Source organism: Cajanus cajan, chromosome 8 (assembly GCF_000230855.2).
Source record: "Cajanus cajan strain Asha chromosome 8, NIPB_CcT2T_4, whole genome shotgun sequence".
Classification (NCBI taxonomy): Eukaryota; Viridiplantae; Streptophyta; class Magnoliopsida; order Fabales; family Fabaceae; genus Cajanus; species Cajanus cajan.
In genome coordinates this window covers 21,839,536-21,860,353 of record NC_138524.1, presented here as the reverse complement: position 1 = coordinate 21,860,353, position 20,818 = coordinate 21,839,536, and the positions used below count along the sequence as shown (strand labels likewise).

Genomic DNA, 20,818 nt, shown 5'->3' with positions numbered 1-20,818 from the left:
TAGGAGGGAGATAAATAAGTTAGAGAAAGAATTTAATAGGAAAGATAAATGAGTTAGAGAAAGAAAACCAATCATATTTTTTAAATTATTTTATTTTATTTTTATTTTATTAAATAAACAACTAACATGACACTATTAAAAAATATGATTAGTTGTCAGTGTAAAAAAAAAAAACTTTACACTAGCAATGTATAGATGATTAACTCTTTCATTTATTAATATTTAAAGATATAAACATATATAGAGATGCATGGTGAGACACCAACCCCTGAGCTAGAGATGGAAAGTAGAGTTGTGGGCGTGAATAACAACAACAATGAAAACACAGCAACTTGCACCATTACCATTAAGGGTTTTATTAGCCTTCTAATGGAAACCATTGATGAGAATGGTGGTGATAGCAAGAGAGTTATTTCTCTGGGTATGGGTGACCCAACTCTCACCAGTTACTTTCCCATCTCCAACGTTGCTGAAGAAGCTGTTTCTGAAGCACTTAGGTCACACAAGTTTCGTGGCTATGCTCCCACTGCTGGTCTTCTCCAAGCCAGGATGTAATGCTTCCTTGCCTCTCTATCTCTTGTTTCAAATTTCTTATTAGTGTCCTATATTTATATTTGTTATTGTTATTGATTAGTGTATATGTATGCATCAGATCCTTATCACCGACATTCCATAATTGTTTATACTTTGGAAAAATATATTTGGACACCAAATATTGTTAAATACCGAGTGAGATAGAAAGAAAATATATATATATATATATATATATATATATATATATATATATATATATATATATAAGAATAAAGTGTAGAGAAAATATTGTTCTTATACTTTGTTTTCCTTGTGTAGTATACTGGTATGTGCCAAATCAGATTAAGAAAAGGCTCATGTCGATCCAATCATGAACCAATGAGACTCTTACTTTAAGTTCTTTTTAAAATAAATTATTTTATATTAATGGTTATATAAATTTTTTAAGGTCCAAAACTCAAAAGTCACGTTTTTATTCTTAAAAATTCAGTCTAAAAAATTTATCTTTAAAATATATACAAATATAATTTTTTTTTTCAAGATGCACGTTTAAAATGTTTTTTTAATCAAAAGATATTATTAATTTTTTTATAAAAAAAGTCTTAACCTTTATTTGATGAAGATTATTTACTAAGAAGGGGAAGGATTATAGTGGATTTGAAAAAAACAATCTTTGTATTTGGTGAAGTGTATTTAAAGATAATTGTGAGGAATTAAAAATAAATTCCACATTATTTTTTATACCTTTTCCATTGAAGAGGTTCTTGTGAGATTTGTAAAATATGTAAAATAACAATAATTTAAACTATTTTGCAAACTAAGAATAAATTAAATAGTAATTATAAATATAAGTTCTGTTCTATTTCTCACTTAATTTCACTCTATCAAATAATTATAATTATTTCATTCTATTTTCTATTAAATCAATTCTCATTTATTATATCTCATTATCTTCTATTCCTTTTCCTCTTCCAAATAAAGCATTAAGGTTTAATTTAGGTATAACAATGTGTTAGGCCAAACATGAGAAAAAACATGTCCAATTTTTCAAATCGATTTAAAAAGAGTAACATCATGATATAGTATTTTTAAGAAAAATATAGAGGATAATAGTTAGATGCTCATTTAAATATTACTTTTACTAAAATTAAAGTTTGTCCTTAAAAAAAACTAACATTAAAGTTTCAAGTCAATAATTAAGCTGGACAAGGTCGATATTTAAAATCGGTATTACATATCAACGAGAAATTTTAATTTTATTAAAGAGTATAACGCCAAAACGAAATTACTTAAAGAGTTATCTCTAAATTTTGTAGAACAGAAGGGGGGGGGGAAATTGGTATCATTGCATTTTTTAAATAAAAATAAAATAAAATAAATCTATGTAATGCCAGTCTAAAAAGTGAGCAAAGAGTAGGCATAGATCCCCTTCAAAATCTACGGTTTTGATAAATTGTTCATTAGTTGAACAAGTTTAAACATCATAAAGGAGAGAGTGGGAGAGAGAGTTTCTCCGTAACAACACCAAAATATTTTAAAGTACCATCGAGTTTCTCTTGGTTTAAAGTTGAGTACACATCAATTGTTTTAAATTTTCACATCACTTGTGTGTGTGTCACTGATGTTATTAATTACTGTTATATTGGAGACAGTGCAATTGCTGAATATCTATCTCGTGACCTTCCTTACCAACTATCAAGTGATGATGTTTTCATCACTTGTGGATGCACACAAGCCATTGATGTTTCAGTGGCCATGCTTGCTCGCCCTGGTGCAAACATCTTGCTTCCAAGACCAGGCTTTGCAATCTATGAACTCAGTGCTGCATTTAGAGGGGTTGAAGTGAGGCATTATGATCTTCTTCCAGAGAAAGGTTGGGAGGTTGATCTTCATGCAGTTGAAGCTCTTGCTGATCACAACACGGTTGCGTTGGTGATCATAAACCCTGGAAGTCCTTGTGGGAATGTGTACAGCTATCATCATTTGGAGAAGGTTTGTTCTTAGTTGCCTATGATATGGTTATATTCTATGAATCTGTTTGAATACAAATTTAAAAGATATTTAGAAGGTTTTTCCATTGAAAATAAAGAGTTTTTCTCGATAAAAAAAAATTCGTAAAAGTTTTGGAAACTAGTATCCAAACTTTAAGTGACTCTTGAGTTTTGAGACACTATGTAAAAGTTGACAATAACTTGTTAACTTAATCTATAATAATATTTTAATAAATATTAGTAGAGAAAGGTTGTCAAAAATGCTAAATGTAGTGGTGTTGACAACATTAACATGAGTTCCTGATATGTTTGTATGTTGGACTTAGATTGCTGAAACTGCAAAAAGGGTTGGAACAATTGTGATTTCTGATGAAGTTTATGGTCACCTTGCCTTTGGGGGAAAGCCTTTTGTGCCAATGGGAGTTTTTGGCTCTGTTGTTCCTGTTCTCACTCTTGGCTCTCTCTCTAAGAGATGGATAGTTCCTGGTTGGAGGCTTGGGTGGTTTGTCACAAATGATCCATCTGGCACTTTTAGAAATCCAAAGGTTAATTCTTGTTCCTCTCACTCTCTGTTTAATCCACTTTTTATATTTTTATATTTATCATCTTGTGTCTTAGATCATTGATCCCATATGGTACTTGAATAACCTTACATGCATACTACAATTAGAAGTTCATTAGTTAATAGGAAAGATGCTCCACTGATCTTATCATTGATCCTCATTGATTTATGTTCTTAGACATGGCAATGAACCTTTCTTCATTTACGTTTGTTGATGGTTCACACTTCACACTCTATGCAATACTTTATTTCATTTGTGTTGAACTACCTTTATTTCCTATTCGATTGCTTCACTCTCTAGCTATTCTATATATTCAAGTTTCAATATATATCTGACTGGTACTTTAAATTAACATTTCATAGCTGAAATTTTTTGCTGCTGCTTCTAAATGCTAAATGGTTCTTCATGGTATTCAATCACCTAATATGATTTTAGAAACCATATGTTTCTTATGCAGGTAGTTGAGCGCATTAAAAAGTACTTTGATCTTTTGGGAGGTCCAGCCACTTTCATCCAGGTTTTCTAATTTTCTCTTGCATGCCTTCTTTGGCTACCAGTAATGTTTTAATTGAAGCAACTTAGTTTTATTTAAAGCTTTAATTGATACTACAATCTGAAAAGGAAAAATCAAAAATACAAAACAAAAAAGTTTTAACTCAAATTTGATGATGTTAAATAGAGAAATATGAAGGTAAAAAATGTTACATTTCACAAAATACCAAGGTATACTAGAAGTATTCTTGTGCAGACATGTCTTACTGTCAAAAGACTTGACTAGCTAGTTTTCATGTATTGTTGCTAGCTTTGTTATTAAATCCAAGTTATTTGGTTTGGTGCTGATATATGATAGAATTTTCATCTAAAATACTACCCAAAAAAAATGTTAGATATAGTAATATATAAAAAGTGTTACTATAAATATTATATATGTAGATATAAATTTATTTGATATATAGTTATACATAATTTTAGTATTGATTTTGAATGAGATTCAACAACATATATTATGTGTCACTATAATTTATATTTATACTTTTAATAATATATCAATATATATTGTGTCTATAGTGTAAGTAAAAGTATTTTTAGTAATAAGTATTATGTCATTATAAGATATTTGCTTGGTTAATCAAAATTAGGACTAAAAATGAGTCAAATTAAGCTAAATTTGATTTAGTTCGATAACATTTGACTCAACTCGAGTTCGATATAAACTTTTTTTTCCAACTCGAACTCAACTTAATTCAAGTTAGCTAGTAGCTTAATTCAACATGTTAGCTTGAATCACATGAACTAAGACTCAATTTTTTTTAATTTTATACATTTCAAATTTTCAATTTAATAATAGATTTTAAATAAAATGATTGTTTATTATTTTTAAAAGATGAAACATAACTTATTCTATTAGTTTTTGTGAGATTACAAGGTACGACTCTTAAGAAACATGATGACAACTAAAGTTTGTATAAATTAAAAGTACTTCACCTTACATAAAATACTAGAAAATCCAATCTATAACCACAAAGTTCTAAAGTGGTTACTTCTTTTATTATTATTATTAACTTATAACTAAGTTTTGAAATTTCTTTCAAACTTTAATAAGCTAAAAAAATAGAAAGTTAATTATATGAATTATATATTTACATATCATGGCGATTCATGAATTAAATGAATCAAACTATACACAACTCAAGTTCAACTCATTTATTTATCAAGATGGATCTTTAACTTAAGTTTAACTCATTTGGTTCATGAACCAAATTCAACGAGCTAATTATTGAGTTGAGTTTTGAACTATTTCAAGATGGTTCGGTTTATTGTCATCCCTATGCAAAATATATGTGTCAAAATTTTGTGACACCCTCTACCCCACATACATATCACACAATATAATATGATAAAAAATTGAATAATCTCAATGTAATAATGAACTGAGGTATCACATTTTAATATAAATTAAACTCAGTAGAAATAACAAATTACAAGGGATATAAAATCAATTACTCAATATAACTAACTTATGGCATAGAATAAGAAATAGATAGTCAAACACACTTCATACATTATTTATACAATAGAACAATAATAAGTAATTCAGGCACATGCACTTGTTAACCACACATCAATCATAAGTAATTCAGGCACATGCAAATATGGAATGCAATAAACACAGACTCTTGATTTCCATGCATGTGATACTAATCTCAAGATATGTGTAGTGCATATTAAATGATTTGTCAATTTTCTGATTTGCGTACATATGATGCATGTCACACTGACTCTTTCATATTTTAAATGCAATTTATACATATGCTCAACGATTTTCCATCCAACGATTTGTCACACATACGATTTGTCATGCTCACAATTGTTATTAATCATATATACACATTACCACATACACAAATTGCTAACAGGAATCAAGTATCTCACTCAAGTAATTTACCAAGCATACATGTTCATTTCATATTCATCAACATTCAAATTACTTCTTACATCTCTTAGTTCTCATAGAGAAAACAACTTTTATATACAATCAGCGCCCGACGAAAATTCATTCGCGCTTGACACAACTCGTCTAGAGAGCACTCATAGCTCTCGAGATGATTCACGTCTTGCGTGACCCATATCATGCTCGACGAGATAGCAACAAGGACTCCCCTAGAGCCCCCACACTTGACCAACCTCACCCTCATCTAGCGTGAGTATCATAGAGACTCACAGTCTCGATAACACCTGACGAGGCATGCCCCACTCTTGGCGCAAACAAAACAAAGAGTGAACCCTGCTCTTGAGCACCCCAGCGCCTGGCGAGACACAAGTAGCACCCGACGCCATATTAGAAACATCAAAACTTGTAGAATTGCGATTTTTGAACAAAAAAATCCAAAACATGTATTTATCATTCCAATCGGTAAAAACACTCTAATTTATCATACAATGCATCTATAAGACATGAATTTCATATCACCATACATTCCCATCAAGTACTCACACAGTAACCATTCTCACATGTACTCTTAGGATTCCCACAGGAACTCACATGCAACTCAATCCATACCAAATAGGCTTAATGCACGATGTTAATCATATATATACTCACAATTCATATCAATTCAAGTGCAATATAATCATGTGGCAGACAATAAACAAGAACAGAAAACAATTAGGATTTCCCTCTTCGTGCAACGCTTACAACACAAAGAGGTTGGGGGCCAACCTCACTACTCATCGGTTACCTCACGCTCTAGAGCAATAATTCTCACTCCCCCTTACCTCTATCAACAAATAGCGAAGAATGTGGATCTTTGAAACAATCTCCTCTTGTCTCCTATCCTCTTGATTCTTCAAAGCGTAAAAGAAAAATGAGAGTGTGAGTAGAAATCGACGACGTGTCTCTCTTTTTAATGTTAAACCTAACTTAATCTCCCTCTAATCCATACACGGTTATTCAACCTTAACTCTGGTTACCTATCTTCCCATCACTTTATAATAATAATAATAATAATAACAACAACAACAACAACAACAACAAAATATTATATTAAAATAAAATCTTCATCAAAACAAATATATAAAATATAATTTAAACCTTAAAATGTCTTATAACCTCAACTCTTTATATTTTATAACAACAATATTATTTATCTAATTGCGAAAACATAGAGTGTTACAAATTTCACCCAAAATGCTTGATTAGGTAGAATTTTATTCTCTCATTACATGCATTCATCTATTACTTACAAAATCACAGTTTTTAAGTCTAAATCTAGCAGTTTGACATATGCTCACTAATTTGTTTAGATCTTAAGTTCTGACCTTTGTTTGGTGATTTTGACGCCATTTGAAATCCAAGGCTACAATGCTTATAAATACCACAAAACCTAGTTCGGTCATTTAAGGCTCCTAACAAGGTTTACAAGTTATAGATGGTACTTTTCACGCACTAGACATGAGACTCATTTTTTAACTAACATAATTCAATTATTTTTAATATTTTATGTAATTTTTGAATCTAATCTATAGTCCCAAATATTTATTTTTCAGCCTAGAGAGAAATCATCTAAATAATGAAGCATGTTCATATCAAAATTTTCAAAATCAATCAAATTGAACAAAATTCCCAAATTATACATTCAACCCTAACCCTCAAATACTTAGTATAAAATATAAAAAATATAATTCATTAGTGAATCACAAAATATGTACATACAACAACAACTATCTCATATCAACCACAATTACATCAAACACATAATTATAATTCTTAAGAAGGTTTCACTGTCTATATCTCTTATATATGTGTCCTGTGTCCACGGTGAGATATTTTCACTACTCCTTTTTACCTCATATGACTTTCACTAAGGCAACATGCATTTATCTATTAATTGATTGATGGCGTTTCTGGTTTGGCAGGCAGCTGTACCTCGAATAATTGCACAAACCGAAGAGATTTTCTTCAAGAAAACCATTGATAATTTGAGGCATGCTGCAGATATATGTTGTAAAGAGATAGAGGAAATTCCATGCATTTTTTGCCCTTACAAACCAGAAGGGTCCATGGCTTTGATGGTGAGGAACTAAAGATATACTCCCAAGCTTCGTCCCTATCGTTCCTATTTTTAAGATATATTTTTCTTTTCCTTTCGTTTGTCTTTTTTTATACTTGACTCCTTTCCAATTATTTCTTCACTAATTGCTTTTTTACTAAAATTTTCTTAGTTACGATAAATTCGCTGGCTCTTTTATGAAGATTAGAGAACATAACATGCACACATAATTAAGTAGAAAGTAATTAAGTGCAGTGAAATGATGAGTACCAATAATTTTAAGAGTAATTTTAGAAATATGATTCTAATTGTTAATAAATTTAATGTTACTAATAAGAATAACTAACTTCTTAAATGGGTATGAATTAGTTAAAAGAGTCCTACATTTAAGAACTAAAGGAGTGTCACAATTGAGATTCTTTGAAAGAAAATATAAAGTGTAATGATATGACTAAGAAGTAATCTTCATTTCATAAATTAGTTTTATATAAGTTAATTATGCCACACAAAAAAAACTACATAATAAGATAATATCATAATGTATCTTAGCATTTGTTGGGCTCACATGTTATCAAGTTATTATCTAATTACTTATAAATATTTGATTTGTAAATTTTATTTTCTGAATGTTGAACCATATATCTGCAAATGTAAATGGAGCACTCATATCATATAAATTATTGATTTTATTAGGTTGAGTTAGATATAAAATACATATTCTAAGAAATAATCTTAATAAAGGTACTCTATTTCAATTTCAAGGAATGTTATTTGTATAATAAAATATACAATAAATTTTACAAATAAAGAAATAAACAATAAATATATGTACTGAATGTGATGGGGATGTATAACATAATGTTATAAAAATTGTGTCATGTATCAGTATCACCCTTTTATTTATTCTCGAATGAAATGCAGGTGAAACTAAACCTTTCACTTTTGGAAGGGATTAGTGATGACATAGATTTCTGTTTCAAGCTCGCTAAGGAGGAATCTGTTATTATTCTTCCAGGTACAATTGCATAAATCATGCTTTACACTTTACTTTTGTGGCAGAAAAACATCTGATAATTTCGTCCCATCGGAAAATTTTGTGGCAATTTGTGTGTGCCAATCAGTAGTAAAAGCAAAGTTGACTTTGAGATGGGTGATTTATACCATAAAGGTAATTACTTTTAGAAAGTATACTATTTAAGTAATTTTAAAATAAAATTACCCATATTTAATAAAATAGTCGAAGATGGTTTTGTAAAAATATTAATAAGTTTTAGAAAATAGGCTTTGTGATTAATACATTAACAATTAAAAAAATTGTTAAGTATTAAATAAAATTTCACAAAACATATTTTCAAATCATTTTCTCAGGACAAATTGATCTAAAGAAAATTTCAACAAAAGAATAACTTGAATACGCAAATTTTTTTAATTAAAAACTAAATAAAAAACTTTTAAAATTGATTTTAGGATTTTCAGCTTCTATATTTTTTATTTCAAATTCCAAGATATATATATATATATATATATATATATAATATCTAAGAAATTTTAAACTTGAAAGTAATTCTTAAGTTTAAAATGTAACGATCCAGCAAATTTTATACGGTCTATAGTGTTAGTGGAAAATTTATCAATTACATTTTTCCATATCATGCAAAATGCATAAAATAAAACATCACACTGTCAAAGTTATATACATACTGAGAACATACAACTAAATCTCATATATTGATACATATACAACTGGAAGTAAATGATGAAATATCATATACAAAATAACTAGGTGGCCGATCACAATAAAAAACAACAAAATATCAACTCATTTGCTAAGTCTCATCCAAAAGAATGTTTGCCCAACATCGCAAGGGCATATACTCCTAATGTGCTTGCATACAATTGTATGGTCATACCAGTTTCAACTATAAGGAAACAACCAGTAAGCTCACAAAAACAATCATCATATAAAATCAACATCATATAATGAACAACTAAAGGGAACACAACATTCAACTTTCAACTGTCAACTTAAACAATAACATATATAAATATACACAACATCAACAAATATGTCGTCACGCATATACAACTTAGGAGATCTTCAACAACTGAGGTTGAGCAGTCTAGGTGGCATAAACTCTATCAAATCTAGCTTTAGACCTATCTCAGTCAGGTCAGGTATAGTACAACTTTAGGAACTCTAAAGAAAATCAGGTATGAACAACAATAGTTGATTTCTTATGTGTGCTACTTAGACTCGGAGGTCTAGTACTACTATTAGGGTAGAAGGGTTTGGGTATGAGCCTACCACGGCCTTGGCCTGCATCACCAATCCACATGTGGAGTTAGTCCACCCATTGTCCTCCAAGTACCACGCATCCTCCAGTACTTAGTCAAAAACTACATCTCTAATAAGATACCTTATTCACTTTGGTCATTCAACCATAACATGGATCAACTACTTCCATGTTGCCCATATAATACTAAGGGAATCCACTTTAAAAACATCTTTCAACTTTCACCTTAACACTACGTAACTCAACATAAGACACATATCATCAACTATATATCCTCAACTTATCAACTTTACAACCATAGGCAGCAAGTTATCGACTTTTAAACAACTTAGAAAATTTCATTCAACGTAGCAACTTTTAATCAACTTTGCAACCTAAACAGCATACAACTTAACATTTCACCTTAACCACTCAACATATGTCTATTGCAACACATTAATATAGCATCCGCATTAACAACACATAAACAACTGAACCAGCAAGTATACAACTCATTTTCATCATTAAGAAATCAACATTTCAATCCACATATTGTAATAGAGTTGTGCCCGGAAAAATTCCCATTTTGCCCGGTGTTAAGCTCAAATAGAGAACTCTAAAGCTCTCTCTCACGCCCGGCATGGGAAAGTCACCCCACACGTCAGTCTAGCAGATCTCGCCAAACGTGGGAATTTCCACGCTCGACGTGGTAAGTTCCACACCTGACGAATATACCCCGAGGGCAACAAGGCCCTCTCACGCCTAGGGTGTCTCGCCCAACACTAAGACTTGGCAGAGACTCCTTTAAAGAATTACTCCCGACGTGGTAAGTGTCATGCCCGGCGCCATATCAGTAGAGGTTCCCATATTCCTTTTTCTGATAACACGCCCGGTGCCACCTCCTCCACGTCCAGCGCCATTCAATCAGAGACCTCAATCTCACTTCATGCCCAACGCGACCAACTTCGCGCTCGGCGTGGTTGTGATACTTGGGTCTCTATTGAATGCTCGTTCGGTGCCATGAAGGCACGCCCGACGCGAGTTCAAAATCCAACATACCCACTTCACAAATTTCACCAAAACTTGCAATTCAAGGAGAATCCAACACATACAACCATTCCCAAGCCTTTACAACAATGTAAAGCAACTGAAACAACTTAGAACATGAACATACAACCATCATCTTTGTCCTAATTCTCATCATTTCCAATACAACACCAAAAACCCAACTTTCCCCCCTTCAACAGCTCAAATCGTCCCACACACACCACCAACACCTCAAACAACACGAATTCAATCCACACAACCTGAAAGTGAACTTCCCTAACCTAATTTCAGAAGCACCGAAGAATGAATGAAGTGTGGAAAAGATGGAGAAGAAGAATGAGACAATTCCCGACCCTCCGAGTTTGAGCTTCCCTCCCGTTACAACTGATCAGCTAGAAAATGAGGTGGAAGAGTGTTTTAGGAAATAGGGAAGTGTAGGGAAAAGAAAAGGAAAGACTTGGGGCATCACATAAAAGATACTCCCTCCGTTTTCTTTTCATAGTCGTTTAAGGTTTTGCACGAGACTTAAGGAAATCATTGATATTTTAGTTTTCAAAAATATTTATTACTTACTTTCCAATTTTACCCTTTATTTTTTTTTGCATTTTTTAGACTGTTGAACTACTCCATTAAATAGTTGTCCCTTTTTATATTTTTTTATAGTATTGTGTTGGAAACATATTGCTCTTATAAATGCACATTAACTTTATATGAGTAGTTGGAGAAAAATTAGGTAGACATTAAAAATAAATACACACATTGTTCATGAAACATGTATTAATTATCAAGGGTAAAAATGAAAGAAAAAAATTAATAACTCATTGATTTTAGTAATATGACAATGAAAAAAAAACAACAAACTTTGACAAAACGACTATGAAAAAAAAACGGAGAGAGTATAAAATTACTACAGAATATTTTAATTTTAAAGTTAAAGATCTTATATTTCAATTTTAAATTAACTATTAAATTTATATAAATAGATAAATAAAGTCAGGTCAAATACAACCTTATTCTTATAATTTAATTTGCAGGAACTGCAGTAGGGCTGAAAAATTGGCTTCGTATTATTTTTGCTGTTGACCCATCTGATCTTGAGGAGGGTATGAAAAGGGTAAAATATTTCTGTCAAAGGCATGCAAGAAAATTTTCCAAAGACTAGTCAATTCACAGATAAAAGGAGAGTAATAATTTCTGTACACTCATATGATATATGATATATACTCAGTGAAAAAAGTATATAAACATGATAGATTATATGATATAATAAGAAAAACAGATAAAGAGAAATAATAAGTATTGTGAATAATAATTATTAACATAAATGGTTGAATAGTTGTATTGGTTACCAAAAGATCAGAATTTGATGATTAACTTATGTAAATTATCAAATCAAAAGTATTATTTTACTTTTAAGTAGATTGACAGGAAAGGAATTCTATTTTCTTGTTAACCAAAACAATAAATAATTATTGTTCTTTATGTATATAAAAAAATGGGGTATTCAAAAATCCTTAGTCATAATTCATATGGCTACTAATATTATATATATATATATATATATATATATATATATATATATATATATATATATATGTATATATTTGTATTGAGGACTTAAATATCGAATGTTGGAAATATGTCTATTACATAAAAAGGTGCTGAAACATAAATGTAGTTCCTACACGTGTAGAAATACAATTATTAAAAGCAAGAAAACATAAGCTACTGTATGGGCCTCTATCAGCAACTCCTGGCCCAAAATATAATCTTTCATCCAAGCTGGGCTGGTCCTGGTACTTTTGGGCCTTGTTGGGCTAGCCAGATTGCTATCATTTGCCTTCGGTTTCTGGACACTCTAGTTGCAAGTAGTGAAAGCAGCCTTTTTGTTGCGGCGAAGTTTTTATGTTTTTTTTTTTTTTATCAATAAGAAAACATAAAAGCAAAACTTAGTTTTTATTTTTCTTCTCAGAACACGCATAACATATCTAACATTAATGAAGATAGCTGAGGTGGGACCCACATTCGTTACTCGTGTGATGTAAAAGTTGTATTAGTTTTTGTATTATATAAGTTAAGAAAATTGTGTTTATTAAATAAATAATATTTTTCTTCTTTATGAAAATCTAAAATACATTTTTTAAGGATTTTCTAATTTTACTTTTTTCTTAATTTTATGGAAGAAGTTATTAGAGCAAAAAAAAAAAGGAGAGTTAATTTTCCGTGCATACTAAATCAATTAGGATAAAATAATAAAACTTAATAATGGGAACATAACAAAAAAAAAGTGCAAATTTAAATTTTAACTCCCATATAAACATACAAGAAAAAAATTTTATTACTTTTAATGAATTTTTATGAGGAATATTTTTTAATCAAATATTTTTCATGAGAAATATACATATATTAATATTTTAACATGTACATACATATTTATTACATATAATTAAAACTTATTATAAATTATATATAAATAAATATTATATTTAGATATAAAAATTATATTTTAGATTTATGATAAACAATTTATATTGTAACCAAAAAATATTTTTATTTATTGATAAATTATTTTAAAATAATATATAATTTATAAATAATTATGATAAATAAAAAATTAAATTAGGTAGGAAGTTAAAAAATCTCTATAAACTCTCTCGTTGAAGAAAAATTCCTAAAAACATTTACCCATAAAATAGAGGTTCATATTTAATATATGGGAATTGATATATATATATATATATATATATATATATATATATAAAATTTTAAATTTATATAAATGTTTGTTAATATTACATTATAAAAATATATAGGTAATAAGTTTGATAAACTTGACTAAATTCATAGTTTTAAAAATCTGACCGGTCATCAAACTGATTAGGGTACTGAGTTAGTGGGTCAAAGGTTGAACCGATGGGTTACTAATTGAACTGCATGACTCGGTTTTTATTAATTTTTAAAAAAAAATATTCATGTTAAACATATTTTATGCTTATAAATTTCAATAAATTCATATCCTATTTTAAATTTTAATTTTCATCTTATTTAAAATTACCTTTATTTTTATTTTGTATAAAGAAATACATAAAAAAATTACATGTTAAACTGTATATTAATATAAATTAAAAATATAAATAATATGTACATATATAATATGCTTGCAACTGATATCACAAAATAATATATGTAATATCTACATAAATATTATATTATTAAATATATAATTTAACATTAATAATATACTATAAAAGTTATTTAAGTTGCATATATTACAAATAAATACATTAGAACAAGTAGTCATTGTTATGTTTAATAAAACTTTTTGCTTTTCCATTAAAAGATTCAATTCTCATTGTTATTTTTGTGATTTGTGGTCCCTTAAAAAAAATATAAAAATTTTGTGGTTGAACCGATTTGATCCACCAGTTCACTAGTCAAACTGAAAAATTGTCTAGTTCAATCCAGTTTAAAACGGGTCGAATGTATAACCGATCTAACTTAAGGTTCGGGCCGGTTGGATCACCGGTTCCCGATTCAACTGATCCGATCGGCCGGTCCGGTCCGGTTTTTAAAACACTGACTAAATTATACTTTTAGTCCTTTATATTTTTTTTAGATTTATTTTGATCATTTATCTTTTATATTTTGATCAATTTTTGTCCTTTTAAAATAATGATCATTTTCAATTTTGTTACACAATTTTGAATCAATTTTTTATTCATTCAAGACATTAAACTTGTAATATTAGATTCACTTATATGAAAATAATAAAATTTAATTGATGTTTGAACCCAAAAGGGTTATTAACATGTTAAAATTGTGTGAAAAATATATCCTAAGAACAACTAGCAAATAATATGAAATTAGACTTTTTATTTTATTTTTTTTGACTTATTTTTATGCGATTTTCACCATAGCATGACACTTTTTGGCTTGAACTTCAATTGCATTTAATAATTTTCATATCAATGAATTAAATGAGACAAGTTTTAAATCTTGAATCAATCAAAAAATATTCAAATTTGTGTTTCAAAATTGAAAACAATCATTGTTTCAAAAAGACTAAATTTACCAAAATTTAAGAGATGAAAAACTAAATAAACATTTTAAAATATAAAGGATCAAAATAAATCTTAAAAATAAGATAAATAATGTGACACCCTTCTACCCAAATATTTAACAAATAAAATACAACAAGAATTTCATAAAATAAAACAATGTAATGATACTTTTCATAAACTTGTAAAAGGATTCACATCATTCTTCAATTAAAACATATAAAGCATCATTTAAAAATAAATAAAAATATCTTATTAAATCAAATAAGTTTTGAAAACAAAACAACTTCATATAAAATTCAACATAAAACATTCATTAATCCTAAAACTCAGTCACAATGTCACACTAGTAGAGCAAGACCCTTCTTTATTGTTCATCATGTGCCTAATATATTCCTACAAATGGTGATTAGTCAAACACAAACATACAAATACAAGGAGTTAGAATACATCTCATTCATCACAACATATACAAAGTATAAAGATAGACACACACTAATCAAACAACAATTACATCTTATACACCTTCATTAATTCTCTCATACAATACTAATAACAATTTAATACATCACACTCCATCTATCACCATCATTCCATCAATCACAAACACAACATATTCATCAATTAAGACTTATGAGATGTATGCTCCTAACTTTATATGTATGTGATATCAATCTCATCATTATCATCGAGTCAAGTGTACAAAATAGCCTAGAAATAACGGAATGGGACCACCCTATCGAAAAGTGTAGGAACTACTCTGCAACAATGACCACCCAAACCACCTCACTAGCAAATGTTTATCAAGGTCCTATCGAAATATTATAGTTGACCATGATAGCCTCTCATTTTCGATATAGGTTTTTCCACCATAACACCCCATCGAATAGTGTAGGAACCATAGGGATGGCAAAGTGAGCCGTGGCCTGCGGGCCGGACCCATCATTTCAACCCGCCAAGCCCGCCAACCAGTCGGGCCAAATAGCGGGCCGATCTGCCAACCAGCCGGGCCAAATAGCGGGCCGGCCCGCCACAACCCGCCGGCCCGCATTTTTTTTCTTCTAATTTAATTATTTTTTATGTTTATTTTATTTTGATGTAGAAGATGAGGATAAAGATGATCAAGAAAAAAAGTACAGAAAACTTCTTCCAAGAGAGCTTCTAATATTCTTAAAATAAAAATTCAAAGTTAATTAATTGTATTTGAACTTGTTTTGTAGACTATCAAAAAATTTAGTTTATAAGTAATTTGTAAGTTTATAATTTGGTTTTGATTTTGGTGTAAGTGGACTAATTTCTATTTGATTTTGTTCTAAATTTGTAATTTGCTTTTGTTGAACATATATTATCTATAATATGTATGCATTTTTAATTTCATATGGTTATATTTATTTATTTGTAGCAAAAAAAATTATTTGAACATAAAATATATTATTTTTTTCATTTTTAAAATTTTTTTTTGTATGCAGGCTGGCCCGCCAGACCATCCTTAAACGTGGCAGGCCAGCATTCCCAGTCCGTTTTACATTGGCGAGCCGGGCAAAAATTGGCCGGGCTGGCCCGTTTTGCCATCCCTAAGGAACCACTCCGCAGCAATGATCCCCATAACCACCTCATCAGGAGATGTCTATCAGGGTCTTATCAAAGTGTTATAGTTGGTCATGGTAGCCTCTCATTCTCAATACAAGTTTTTCCACCATAACACTCCCTAGAGCACAGGTAAATGACCTATGATATCGTACCTACATAGACACACTATCCCGCAAAATAAAGTATGAATTCATGGATTCAATAATCACATCACAATAGCACAATATGCAATGACTTACTTCCTCGCTTCTTAGTTTGCAACACTAGACTTATTCATCTCATCTCATCACAATATTCATCATAAACACAATAATCCAATTCCTCATTTGTCAATCCGTAGTAGTGGACTTATCCACCACATCTCATCACATTACTCATGATAATTTAATACATCATACATCTCTATAACTTCTCATACAACATCTTCACACAAGGTAAAATCATACATTACTATTACTCATATTATTCATTTATCAATACATACACAATAATTCAATTCCCATTTGTCAATCCGTAGTAGTGGACTTATTCACCACATCTCATCACATTACTCATGATAATTTAATACATCATACATCTCTATAACTTCTCATACAACATCTTCACACATGGTAACATCATACATTACTATTACTCGTATTATTCATTTATCATGTATTATTACATTCTTCATTATCACATTATTATCATAACATCGTCATCATCATGATCATCAAAAGTCATAATATTATAAATTATCATTACTCCTATAACATATAGGAACTTAATGAATAAAATAACTCACAAATTATTTATTCTTATCTTAAGCTTATGTAACGTCGTATAATCTAAGTGTATTGTCTAAATATGTACCTATGTTATTAAGTTGATATTAATTTTATTAGAAAGCTAAGATAACTATCTATGTTAGACAAGTAGCCTCATATAACTTAAGAGGGGGTGAATTAAGTTTTCCAATAGTTTTCCGAATAATGAAGAGTTTTTCGAATTTCTTTCTTATAAATTCAATTCCTTAGATAAATTTATATGTAAAGAATGATGATGCACACTACTTAAACACAATCAAAGGAATAAATAAAAGAGTAAGGAGAAGGAATTGCAAACTCGTTTTATAATGGTTCGGCCAATCCTGCCTACGTCCAGTCCTCAAGTTTCCAACTTGATATTTTCACTATTCTTGTAAACCTTCACTACTAGAAAAACATTATTCTACGTCACCTTATTTACATCGGTTCCCCACAAAACGATGTAAAAAAATTGTGCGGTGGCAATTTCGTAAATAACTTGAATAACTAAAAATATTTACATCGGTTATTCTAAAAAACGATGTAAATATAAACAATTCTACATCGGTTATATGAGTGACCGATGTAGAAACAAAAATGGTTTTGTGTTGACCGATGTAGATGCGCTCCTCATGCTCAAACCTAAATTCTTCCCCGCCCCCGCCACCACTCAGTAGATGCACGCTCACTCTCAACCCTAAAACATTCTCAAACCTAAAGCGCTCACTTCACTTCTCGACGGCGCCAAGGTCACGGTAAAAGCCATGGAGCCCCGTATCGTGCGCGAGATTGACGCCATGCGCCGCCTCCAGCACCACCCTAACATCGTGGACTTCGCCGGCGGCGGTGAGCTCTTCTCTAAGCTCTCCCGCCGCGGCTGCCTCCCGGAGTCCCTCGTGCGCCACTACTTCACGCAGCTCGTCTCCGCGCTCCGCTTCTACCGTCGAGACGAAGGTGAAGGAGGTTGGCTTGAATTTGGGGTTTAGGGTTGAGGTTGGGAAGCTTCTCCAGACTCCACCTCTGCGCTTCGCCTTTAGGGTTTTTCACGCGATCGCTGTCGTCCTCGTCGGGGAAGAGGTTGGTCGTGCCTCTGGCGAAACGACGATTACGACAGATTGGGTCTCGGCAACTTGGATTCGCAATGGAAACCCTCCGTTTGCCCTGCCTTCCGCAACCATACCCTTAAAGCCATTGCTTGTGGCGGTGCTCACACCCTCTTCTTAACAGGTTCACTTTTCATTCCACTTTATCAAACTCACTATTCCTCCATTTATTTATCCAAAATCCTGCCTTTTTTATTTTAAAGGTTCCAAAAATGGTTGTGTTTTTATTTTCTTTTAAAGGAGAAAGTGCAAGTAATAGCTGAAAAATTTTCTGAGGACTTTTGTCAAGAAAGTTTTCTGGAGGAAAAGTAGTTATGTCCAAATTGAAAAATGTTTTGTTTTCATGTTATTTTGCTACTTAGGTTTTTGTTCTATTTCCTGGATAAATGTTAGTGAGAATGTGAGATCTTGTGCTTTCAAACTTTCTAGTAACCTGTAAAACTATTTTCTACAATCGCCTTTTCTACAATCATGTTTGAAACAACTACAATGAAAAGGTTTAGTTATGTGGTTAAGTCATGTGCTAGTAACCTGTAAAAATATTTTCTACAATCACCTTTCCTACAGTCATGTGCTTGTAAATTTTTATTTTTTTGATTTAGCAGCATGGGATTGTTGAATGAAGAGATTGTTGAAGATAGACTTGTAAATCGTTCATTGCAAAAAGGGTTGCTTTTGGAATTCAAGAAGGATTCTGATAGAGTATTGCAAGCAGTAGCTCAGAGACCTGATGGCAAGAAGAACTGGATGGTTTTTGATCAGGTTCTACAACATAATGCGGTATGTTTAATAGGTTGCTAGGTGTTGGAACTTCTTGCATTTTTATAAATGCTAAATATTGCTGGATTTTGTGTAGTCTAACTCTTCCTTGTTTTTGTTGGGCTGAAGAATGATGTCAATTCTTCCATCAAAACGCAGCAAGTGACATATATTGTTTCTGGTGTTGACAATTTTGACCAAGCAGATATTGCAGATTTTGCTCAGAAGGCTCAGGATAACATGGTCAGTTCCAGTGTTCCACAATGGAGATGGTAACAAATAAACCAAATTTAAAACTTGTTCATATGTCAATAAATAAATTCTGGATGATATGATACAGGACCCATCACTACTTGAATTTTCTTGGATTGAGCTCCTCGAGAAGAATAAGTCTATGACAGATGAAGTATACTTTACTGTACTGGAGACTAAAGGATGCCGCTCCATTTATGGTCCTCGACCAAGTGGGCAGGTAGATGTATTACTTTCACGTGTTGAGTAGCTATAAAAATTATGGATTTTCAATTACTCAAGTTATGTAGCTCCTCTTTGGAGTATTTTCCTAACATATAAACGTGCTACATGTTTTGTTTCACTAGAGCTTTTGAGGTATTTAATTGACAACTTTGTATCTTCTCTTCTATATTGGTGCTTGATATTAAAGCCTGATTGAATTACTTTCTCTTAGGCTACTCATTTTTTATTTATTTATTTATTTTAAAAAGATAGATATGTTAAAACGTCACAATGTATTTTTTTTTCTCTTAGGCTACTCGCTAAACTGATTCAAAGGAATTTGTTTTCAGTTCTATCAGCTTCTTCTACCATTGATGATTTTAGTTTTAGATACAGTAGAATATTGTTAGTTAACTTTGACTTTTGTATATATATATATTTTTTCTCTTTAAGCACTATGGTGAACCTTCCTTTTGGTTTATGAACTATTCATACAAGCAATGCACTGGAAACCTTGTGGGATAATCCTTAGAGTATAAAAACTTTGCTTTGTTTGTATTCATTTCCATGTAAAGAAGAAGCCTTTATACAAATGTAATTCAAACTTGATTGGAAAATGGAGAAGAAACTGTTTAAACATTAGTTATTGAAACAAACTATTTTTTTCATTATTTTCTTGACTTATTATAACATTTTGCATTTAAACTAAACTGGTTTGCTGTTTCTTTTCATGATTCTATGGCAGGCAAGGCAATCACTTATTGTGAGGGGTCTTTTCCCTATGCTGGCAGATCCCCGACATCCTGTAAGAATGATTTTATGTTAATTGATTTAGTGATGTAAAATGGGGAATGCGAACCGATGGAAGATCTCAAAACCTCAGAAATTCTTATATTGTGCAAATCAATTAAAAGAGATTCTACTATCAAAGCTAAGTTATGAAACCACATGCAGAATAGAAAATAAAATACTTGTCCAACTGAAAGTAATATTCCAAGGCCCAAAATCTAATTGCCAATTCCAAATTACTACCTAAATCTCAATCATAATTGAAACTTGATATAAACCAATGTCCTGTCTTTTGATTTTCCTCATCACATGCAATTCTA

At 30.8% G+C, this 20,818-nt stretch overlaps 1 protein-coding gene and 1 long non-coding RNA gene across 2 annotated transcripts; one reads left to right on the top strand and one right to left on the bottom strand.

Moving 5' to 3' along the window:
• Positions 1-231: 231 nt before the first annotated feature.
• Positions 232-12,390, top strand: LOC109817239 (putative aminotransferase TAT2). The gene is made up of 7 exons (XM_020382455.3): positions 232-551; positions 2,187-2,526; positions 2,852-3,070; positions 3,546-3,605; positions 7,505-7,660; positions 8,560-8,653; positions 11,993-12,390. The coding sequence occupies exons 1-7, from the start codon at positions 247-249 to the stop codon at positions 12,118-12,120; spliced, it is 1,302 nt and encodes a 433-aa protein (XP_020238044.2). The 5' UTR covers positions 232-246; the 3' UTR covers positions 12,121-12,390.
• Positions 2,458-7,626, bottom strand: LOC145950796 (uncharacterized). Its single transcript, XR_014428650.1, has 3 exons — positions 7,515-7,626; positions 6,365-6,433; positions 2,458-2,568 (listed from the first exon to the last, which is right to left on the bottom strand). It is a non-coding gene; the product is annotated as an uncharacterized LOC145950796 (long non-coding RNA).
• Positions 12,391-20,818: the final 8,428 nt, after the last annotated feature.